Below are 9,964 nucleotides of genomic sequence, written 5' to 3' on the forward strand. Positions count from 1 at the left end.
TCTTCACTGGTTTCTATTATTTCAAGAGCAGTTAACTTAGCAGGGCTTTAGCTTCACAATGTCCCCATCCGGCCGGTACTTGTGAGAAAGGTGATTACGGCCTTGATCACAAGGTGTTGCTCCTGTTTTGTGAGGTCACTCCCTCCCAGCAAGATTTGCACCGTATGTCACAGATAACGTTTACTAGTTCCACTAACTCAAGATGCCTATATATGGCGGAAGCAGCGTTCAGTGCGTGACCCAATTTAGCTGCTTGATGCGCCAATTCATTTCCTTGTATGCCAGCCTATACCATTCTTATTACAAACCTGCTTTTAAATTTAGGTTGAAGCGCTCAAGAAACTACAGAATTACACATTTATTTAGAAAATTTAATTGAAAATCGGCGAGTCTAACATAGATGGAGCAACTATAAAAAAGAATGTGAGCAAGTAACAATATTATGACAATTTTCCGAACGATAAGCGCTTGGAAAAAAACCGACTTAGTCAAATTGCAGATTGCGCCATAATCAATTGACCTGAAACATGACGGTTGGAATTACTGCGAGTAATTGAAAATTAGCGCTCATATTCAATTTTTGAATGAGGGAGTCTTCATATACTCTCCCTACTTTCTAAATATTTCAATTAAAAAACATATTTTATGAAATATGTGCACTAAATAATTTAATTCAAAACATTTGTAATTGGTCTTAGTTAGTTGCTTTTAAGTGTGTTTTATCTCAGATGTAATCGTGGGCATCGCAAAATAAGATTTGGATTGATTGTCGAAACTAAATTTAATCAAGCCATTAATAATAGTACAGGTCATTTTATATAAACAAATATAAAAGTTAATCATTTTTTCATGTTCAATTCCACCCAAGAATACAATATTTGAACTTGGTTGATTGGATGGAAAAAATTTAGTGTAGAAAAGTTTTCTTCACACTTCGAAACGAAGGTTGAATAGGAATTTCATTTTAAATATGGGTTAGGTCCGGCCTTTCTCTTCTTAGCTTAGCTTGAAATTACCAACAGGATATCGATAATCTAAAGTCTCAGGGCATACCTGTTAGAGGCAATGCGAGATTAAGCTGCTAATCAATCGTATATTTTCAACAATTTGTGTTTTCTAAACCAGGTGCCGCGAGTACATAGTAAATGAATATTCAAGCGCGTATTTGCAATACATACACTGTAGTATCGGCATGTTACCGTAGCTAAAATTTTTTTGTTTAATAGGTATCGTTAAACGAGGGCTGCATTCCAAAAACTACGTTTAAACTTTATCTAAAATTAACTATAACTTATTTCTTTCACTAATAAAAAATTAACTTCGATTCAAATTTGGGAATGGAACTTTAATTTAGGTTGAATTTAATTCCTGCTCATCAGCAGATGAACATGTTTCTCATATCATAAAAGGGGCCGACTCATTAGAATGGTGGATAGATTTCATAAAATTTAACATGGATCTATGCAATCTATGCCATTACGAGGCTGTCCATTATTTAGGTTGAATGAAAAAATTGGTTTCTTCACAAATTTATTGCTATTTTTTATATATAATGAAACAGTTGTTCGTCGCTTGGTGGAGATAAATCGATCTTATGGTTGGAATGAATAGGATCTAAGGTATGGTTAGGTTTCATTGCATTCAAAAGTTCTTTCGTTCGCATATCGTAAAGTTTTCCCTGCTGTAAATTAATTCTTGGAAGCATCAAACATGTCCTGCTCTTGGTAACATTGTATTTCATTGCAAAATAAGGCAACAGTAGTGAGTCCATCACGAGGAGGACAAGAGCATGGAGATGGTGTGCAGAGCAGCAACTAATCTTATCATAATCGATTTCCCAGTGCAAACAATTCTAAGTGCATGTAATGTTAGCGTGGAAACCCACCAGGCGAAAAGTTTCTCTAAGGACCTAGCTTGTTTCTGTTTGGCTAATTGCTTCTCAATGGATACGGTAATGGAAGTTGAGCTAGATTTTTATTGAAAAATATATATAAGAATCTACTGCAATTTTTACGGAAACATGCTCATAATTCTGATAGTTACTGAATTTTGGCGTACGTATTTTCACTGTATATGATTTGCCTGTAAATTTGTGCGCACTTCAGTTTTATTGGCGTTTACTTGGTAGTTTGAAATTACTGATAGGAAAATGCTTAAAAATTTTAAATATAATAATTATAAATCGTCAAAGCCTTGCATGTTCTTACAAAGCTATGACCTATTCACAGAGGCGGACAGTAGCGCGCTACATGTAGCGGCCGCTACATTTTCAGTAGCGGTAGCGGCGCTACATTTATGGCAATGTAGCGGTAGCGGTAGCGCCCGCTACATATTGAAGTAGCGCTACGAGGTTTTGCCGCTACAGCGCTACCGCTACATTAATAGATAAAGCCTCTAGATTTTACTTAATAGTATTAAATATTATTAAAAAAACAGAATGATATATACATTATGTAAATTACAGAATAAAACTACGAAAGATTTCGGTGTAATGTTGTCAACATCAGCCTGTTACTAGTGTCAACATGTTAGTTGTTACTTCTTAAGTTGTTACCAGTTACCACTTATAGGTATTTTTTCATAACATAGTGATGTCGGCGCTGAAGTGTAGGCCTGATGTGGCCTACACTTCATGTTTCAGTTTGCTTACAGTTATTTTTATGTTTCACCTTCCCTACATGGATGTCTACTTTAATCTACCAATCTCAAAAATAATCCACATATATATATATACAAATTAAAGACTGCTTTTTTATATGTATATGTGAATAATTTTTTAGATTGGTAGATTAAAGTACACATCCATGTAGGGAAAGTAAAACATAAAAAACCCTGTAACTTTTATTTACTGTATCTAACCCGTACTAGTTCGGTTAGGTTAATTGCAATAAAGTTGCATTGATAGGTTTGAAAAATGTTTTATTACCTTTAAATGTTTATGAGCTAGTGAATCCCAATAGCAGAATTAATACTTAGAGATTTCCAATAATTTTGGTCATTGTAGCGGCGCTACATTTTACTGTAGCGGTAGCGCTCACTACAATCTAGTGGGTGTAGCCGTAGCGTTAGCGACCGCTACATTTAGAGAATGTAGCGGTAGCGGTAGCGCCGCTACATTTCAAAGTAGCGCTGCTCAGCTCTGCCTATTCACCCCGATGGGCTTTGGCTGAAAAATCTCGGCTCTGAATTTCGTGTCCAGTTGCATTGACCTCTTAAGTAATAGGACACAACGCATGCGTGTATTAATTATCTGATGTCAAATGATCAGCCTACAAGATCTCAATGTACACTCAAGTTTACCAGGATTCGCTCCGAGACTGCAAATCTGCGTTGAACACGCGAACACAGGCAGTCGAGGCAGATCAATACTGATTCGGTGTTAACCGTTTTGCATCTAATAAAACTACGGTTCGCGGAACCAACATTTCAGTGTCTCAATTCAAAAAAGGCATTGGGTCGAGGAATACGCTCATGCAGGTATGTGGTTTATTCTCAAGGTAAAGGGATCATTAGAGTTAGATTTCACGTGTGTTCCATGCAATACTAAAGGCTTGACATGAACCTCGCACAGCGAGCATTCAAGTCAAATAGCATCATGGGGAGAGACTCTTTTTAGTCCATGTATAATTTTATTCGCATGAGTGATCCACTGGAAATTATCATTAGAGAAATCTAATTGAACGCAATTCATGAAATTCTGTGTTGCATGAAGAAGGAAAAGCACCTTCCGTTCACGAGATGCCGGGTTTATCTATAATAGAAACAATCGAAAATGCATGAAGTTAGAAAATGGATAAATAGGGTTCGCTTTAAACACTCGGTATGCATTCACATGGATTAAACACATAAATGCCGCTATGGGTATCTATCAAACTAGAAAGACATAGGATTACAATAAGTGGTTAGAGAAATTCACACTATTTGTTCATTTGTTATCGGGATGCTCTAAAAATATCACAAGAAGATGGTCGTCACGCGATAAATTTGCCCGGAATTCTCCAGACACAACATCTGCCTAGCTAGAAGAAAATTTCTTCCTGGACCCGAACCTTCCCTTCAGGAATCCTAAGGATTTATAAATAAAACATAAATTACGTCGAAGTAAAACTGGAAATTGTCCTTATGATTAAGTGCCTTGCCCTGCCCACCGCACAGAACATAAGACTAGACACGCACAACTCAGGTTTGATGAGGAGTATTTGAGGTGGCGAATGCAGAAGAGGGCAAAAATACTTTTGATGAGATATATCAGTACAATATGTGTAGATTTCAGTAGACGTTAATTGAATATTTAGAAGACGCTCACATAGCGCTTCGGGAAAAATTTGTGGAGTAATTTTTGTTAAAATTAGTTATGCGAATTGATACCTCTAAGTTTATTGATGCTCCACATATCCTGAAATACTCGTTGCTCCAAAGCTCTCTTTTGTAAAAAGTGATCATTATAAATAAATTACGAGTATCTTTTCAGTCTTAATGCTGTATATAGTAGTAAAAAATCCAAAGAATTCAGAACCAATAAGCAGCATGTCTGGAAGCTGAAGGCAAATATACAGCTTAATGAATGAGGTATAGCAGGCGTTAGAGGCCCGAATCTCTGTTCTGACAGCTTGGGTCCGATCTCTTCGAGGGCAAGTGTGTGGTCTCGCAAGGGCGAGATCCATGAACAGAAATGCACTCCGATGAACACGTCCTCATCACCATCAAAATTTCCAGCTCCTCAGAATCCAGGATTGCCGCTGAACTTCTTCCAACCACAACTGTTCTCTTCAACACGCTGATTGTGCTCACGACTCCAAGATGGGAACCTCGCACCACGAGGGTGGTTACGATCATGTCACGAGCGGTACCACAGCAATCTGCTGCTGTCTGATTAACAGAATTACCATCTGGATTCATATCCATGCAAAATGAGAGATTAGTACAATGAGATGGTGCCTCCAACAAAACCTTGCCGAATTGTGAACAACAATTCAGCGTGCTGGTTGTGAAGAAGGCTGCCATCAGTGTGTCAGCGTCATATTGTTGTTCGTGGAGAAGTTCGTTGAAAGATAATGCTAGTACCGAAGTATTCGCTTTCCAGGCACAATTTCCAACAACGCCTCCTTCAGAAGTTTTTCTTATTCTGCTGAGGTCCAAAAAGCAGCCCTCTGTAGTCGTAACGAGCGCAGCTTCATTGTTATCTTGATGAGAATGATCCGATAATAATGCAAAATTTAAATCCTTATTCAATAGTGAGGTGGGTGGAAAAGATGCATCACCAGGGTGCTTCTCAAACTCAATTTTACCGACATTATTTAGCTGAATGCCATTTTGAACATCCGTTATTGTACAGTTCGATTCCTCATCATCAAAAATGCTGATCGGTGCACGTGCATCAACATATTGAATGATGTTCTCAGACTTTCCAAACACAGAAGCAAACGTAACTCCCACACCTAACAGACTGTGCGCCTGTTTAGGACATATATTCATCTCAGCATCGTGCTTTTTGAAAATGTCCTTCAAGGATTGAAAAGAGTGAGCAATATCGTGGAAGAAATGTTTCCTTTCCTCACAAGTTTCACAAATTCCTTTCTCGGGTCGCGCTTTGCAGTCGCAGGAACTGTGAGACTCGATGCGTGGTCGTTCATGATGTGCGAAGTGTGATGGGACCACAGGTGTGGTCCAGTTCTGGGGGAACTTGTGGCCTTTGTTGTGGCTGAAGTCATCCAGAACGGTCAACAGTTCAAGACTGGGACCGATGACATCGTTGTCGGACCATGTAATTACATCACTTCCAGCAGCCTTAGGGTTTTCAGCACTTGGAAAACTTTGTGACCCGACGTTGGCTTCACAGTTAAACTTCTCATTACACGATTCTCTTTGACCGACACTTTTCTTCCCGCTAAAGAATTTAATTTTAATACTTTTGGTCTTTTGGTCAGAGTTTGTGTGCTTAGCGTCTGTACTGATATTCTTAACGTTTTCCTCGAGATCACGCGATGAAGGCGTTGCTGAGAAGCGCGTTGCGCTTTTGCTTTCGCTTCGTTTCTTCGAGCGGATTTTGAGGCTGCTCAGCTGTCTTTGTGGGTCGGCAGAGTCGATCAACATTTTTTTTACAATCTTAGACGCCTTCTGGAGCTTTGGTTGCTTCGTTCTTTTCAATGAATCCATGGTCACAATTTTTTCGTACACGTTTTTGCTGGAGTGTTGAGGAGGAGGTCGGTGAGGAGGTCGAAAATACTTGGCTGAAGGAAGCTAAACCGGCGACGCTGCGCTGCTCGGAAATAAAAAAAAATCTGTTAAAAAATGACACTTTTTATTAAAAAGTGGTCTAGTGTGAAGTAAAGTTTACGTTAAAGAATCATCCATTGAAGAATAAATTCACAAATTCATTTATAGATTACCGTTTTTCAGAGGAAGTGTTGGACGAGGGAGCATGAAAAGCTAAACTCAATACGTGCAAAATCGAGCCAGATTTGTTCTTTCTTTCTAAGAAGGGATGACCCTAAAAAAATTTGCGGTAATAATTTAATTGTTTTTGCGTACAAATAATAAAAATTATGAATTACTTAAAATATCATCGAAACATTTCTTATGTAGGTTACATGATATATGGTAGTATATAATTGAGAATAAAAGTTGAATACACCGAAAACTGTGACTCGTAGCCACGACTGCTAATGAAGCCACATGCAATGCCAAAAAATGCCAAAAAATTAATTAATTATTAATTATAAATGCCAAAAAATTGAAATACGATATATAAATCGAGAGAAAAAGGATATTCAAGGAAATGGAACGATTAAGGACGATTGAAGACGATTGAGGGCCGTAGATTATTTGTTTAAGCTCGACACATTCCTCGGTCGCAAAGCTACACCAGTTGTTTTCATCGCCCTGCTGGTAAAGTGACCATTTTGACCTAGGCAGGAAGAGTATGAGCCTGACAATACCAGGCACTGACGCACTGTAATCGGGTTATACGTAAGCCAAAAGTAGTGGTGAATATTAAACACCAGCTCAGCCCAGAAGCATCCGCAATGCATTTTAGCTCAAGGTGAAAGCAAGGCATTTCCGGTAAAGTGTAAACTTCACTAGCCCAAATGACGCACCATACACAAGCAGTACAGTTTAACCTGATGAAACTTGAGTTGCATCGTCCTTTTAAATTAGTATTGCAACACGAGTACGAATGGTCATGTTCAGTCAGTGCCGCTTAAGTCACCACTCTCACTCTGACGCATTTTGATAGCCCGATTAATATGCGAATGAATACTGACTAGAAATTCATATTGTTGCTTAAGAGCTGAAAAAATTTAAAACCTGTCTAAATATTAAGAAAGAATTGTTTCTACCATATTAGTCAGATAAATCGTTCTGGTGGTAGAGCGGTGACTAGTGTGGAAATGTATATTGCCGAATTCGATAAATCCGACTAATTTCAATGGAACCAACTAATTTCAATGGTCCTAACTATTTTCGATTAACCCACAATTCTAGATACACATATATATATTTTTACTATAAATACGTTTAGACCGAATTTATATATCTCAAGCAACATAACTTACATTCATACACATTCCGAAGAAACTTGTACCATATATTTGTAAACCTTTCAAAAAACGTTTATATATACATAATATTTATTTTTTTAAAGAACTTCTATACACCTGATATCAAACGCTAATATGGGCTTATGAAACTTTCTATAAATTACATAATATTTTAAATTAAGTTTATAAGTCTTTTAGAACCATTACTCAATCGGATTCGATGAAATATGATAACAGAGCTTATCATCCGTGCAATAAATATCCTTTTAATTTCTAACGTGAAATTGGATGTAAAATAATAAGTTTGAATATCAATTCATGTAGTCCTCAATATTCATACACTGCATAACCACCAAATGAATCGTTCTATGAACACGCCTAAATTGTTCACGACTTCCAAGCGTTCCGATAACACAAAACTTACAGAGTTCTCACAAATGACAGTTAACACCCCCCCCCCCTACCTGCTAACCGTATACAGAATTGGGGTCCATGGAGGTATCGGTTGGGGGGCAGAGAAGATCGATTTTCCACTACCTAAGCTACACATGGGAGAGCATGCAGCTTTTGACCATAAGCTGGGCAGCATGAAGCGGGAACTAATGAAAAAACGAAGTGTTGTGAAGGTGAATTATGTATTATTTGTCATTTGGATGTTGAAACTTGAAAGGCAACCAAAGTCAAGGAAATACATATTAGAAGTTACTACACTACGCTGACTTACTAAAGGAATGGCTGACAAATGATCGATGTCTTGGTTTCGAGCCCTAAGTGTTAGGTCAAAGATGAAAAGGAAAAAAATATTGTAAGGAAACGTAGGTGCTGACTCGTAGAAAAAAGGGTTATACACATACGTATAAATTACAAATAAAGGGATTCGAATTGTGAGCAGTAAATAAATACGAAAGCTAACCTTTAATTTCTCACAACAAACGCCATGCACAATTACAAGATAAGAGCAATTTTCTCTAATTGCATTCCAGCAATAACGGAAGGGGTTGCGGAAACCGGATCAAAATGATTAAAAAATAAATTCAGGTAAACATTGAATACGAAATGTACGTGGAAAATTAATTTGCTTACGTATGCACGAAATTGATGTATATGCAGAAGACGCTCTCCGTTATATAGGCCAATTGTCGTGCATCAGATGAAATGACATTTCTAGGCGGCTCATCCTGTAGCAAGCTCGTAGACAACCGTCAACTCAGTTACATGGAAACGCACATCCACACCCTACCAAGGCTTGGCAAAGACTGAACGCGGTCTGCGAGGCAGCGAGACTGCGAGACTGCGACTCTGCGTCTGTCAGGCAAATCACAACGAGCTTCAGCCGTCAGTATTCAGTAAGTTTCCACGGCCCATGTGGTATCCCATTGTCGCAGCTCATTATCCCTTCATTATACAGTTTATTCTTTTGGTCTTGGGTAGGTATGTTGTACCAGGCTTCGTTGAAAGTTCAAAGACAAACTATATCTATGCACTTTGGATGAAAACCAAAACAATTGGGTTCCGACCTCATGAAGCATGTGTTGTTATTAAATAAATTTCTTTCTTTTCGATACCCAAGATTAAGCATAGAAAGAGACTTCAATTTAATTCCCCTTATTAACAATATTTTTTTGTTTAGCATTTTACGGGTTTTTACCCATCGGACCTAACGGAAACATCATTGTTCTCTGGTTTACTCTTACATAGAATGGCGACAGTCAGAAGAGCCTGCACAGAAACAGATTTCCGTTGAAGATTCAGATAGAAGTCTGTAGGCACGACACTAAACGCAGATTTCAACCTGTGATGATTACAGTCATCCCGTAAGTATTATAGAGTTAATTAATCGCTCAGTCCTGACCTGAAACTCATTGTTTAGAATAAGCAAGGAAAAATTATTTTGTTTTCCGCAGGAGATTGCGGGTTTGGGCATTTCCCTTGGTCTTGCGATAAGGCAGCAAACAGCGCGTGAGCTGCAGTGCAAAGTGCGGCTGTGAACGTCATTGGCTGACGCTGACTGACATGCAGCGTTGTATGCAACGCTACTTGTGCGTATGATTAAATAGGGATTTTTAAAATGATCTTTTATAAATATATAGAGAGAGACGTTTCCTATTGTCTCATATCTTTTAAATAATTGGGTGAATCGGAGTGATCTACTCCACCAAATTTACGTTACGTTCAGGTTCAAGATACCGGTATTCATTACTTATCGTTTTGTCAGGTAGGCTGCCGAGTGGCATTTGATTTGGCACGTGAATAAGGTTCTCTTTTTTTTGGAAGCGTTACGGCAAAGAAAAATACAAAGAGAGGGTTGTAATGAAACACTGATACATTTCATATTAAATTGAGAAATTCAAGTTCACATCCTACGTTAACAAACATCTCTAGTATATAGGTAAATGAAAAAGGCGAGCTGAAACATAATCAAA

At 38.1% G+C, this 9,964-nt stretch overlaps 1 protein-coding gene across 1 annotated transcript; it reads right to left on the reverse strand.

Annotated features, from left to right (window-relative positions):
• Positions 1-3,472: 3,472 nt before the first annotated feature.
• Positions 3,473-8,817, reverse strand: LOC108681310. The gene is made up of 2 exons (XM_018170332.2): positions 8,625-8,817; positions 3,473-6,259 (listed from the first exon to the last, which is right to left on the reverse strand). Exon 2 carries the CDS (start codon positions 6,154-6,156, stop codon positions 4,582-4,584), a length of 1,575 nt encoding a protein of 524 aa, XP_018025821.1. The 5' UTR covers positions 6,157-6,259; positions 8,625-8,817; the 3' UTR covers positions 3,473-4,581.
• Positions 8,818-9,964: the final 1,147 nt, after the last annotated feature.

This window comes from Hyalella azteca, unplaced genomic scaffold (genome assembly GCF_000764305.2).
Source record: "Hyalella azteca isolate HAZT.00-mixed unplaced genomic scaffold, Hazt_2.0.2 contig665, whole genome shotgun sequence".
Lineage (NCBI taxonomy): Eukaryota > Metazoa > Arthropoda > Malacostraca > Amphipoda > Hyalellidae > Hyalella > Hyalella azteca.

Bases quoted from the DNA above. Each gene is read 5' to 3' on its own strand.
- LOC108681310 (XM_018170332.2), bottom strand. From the start codon at position 6,156: ATGGATTCATTGAAAAGAACGAAGCAACCAAAGCTCCAGAAGGCGTCT.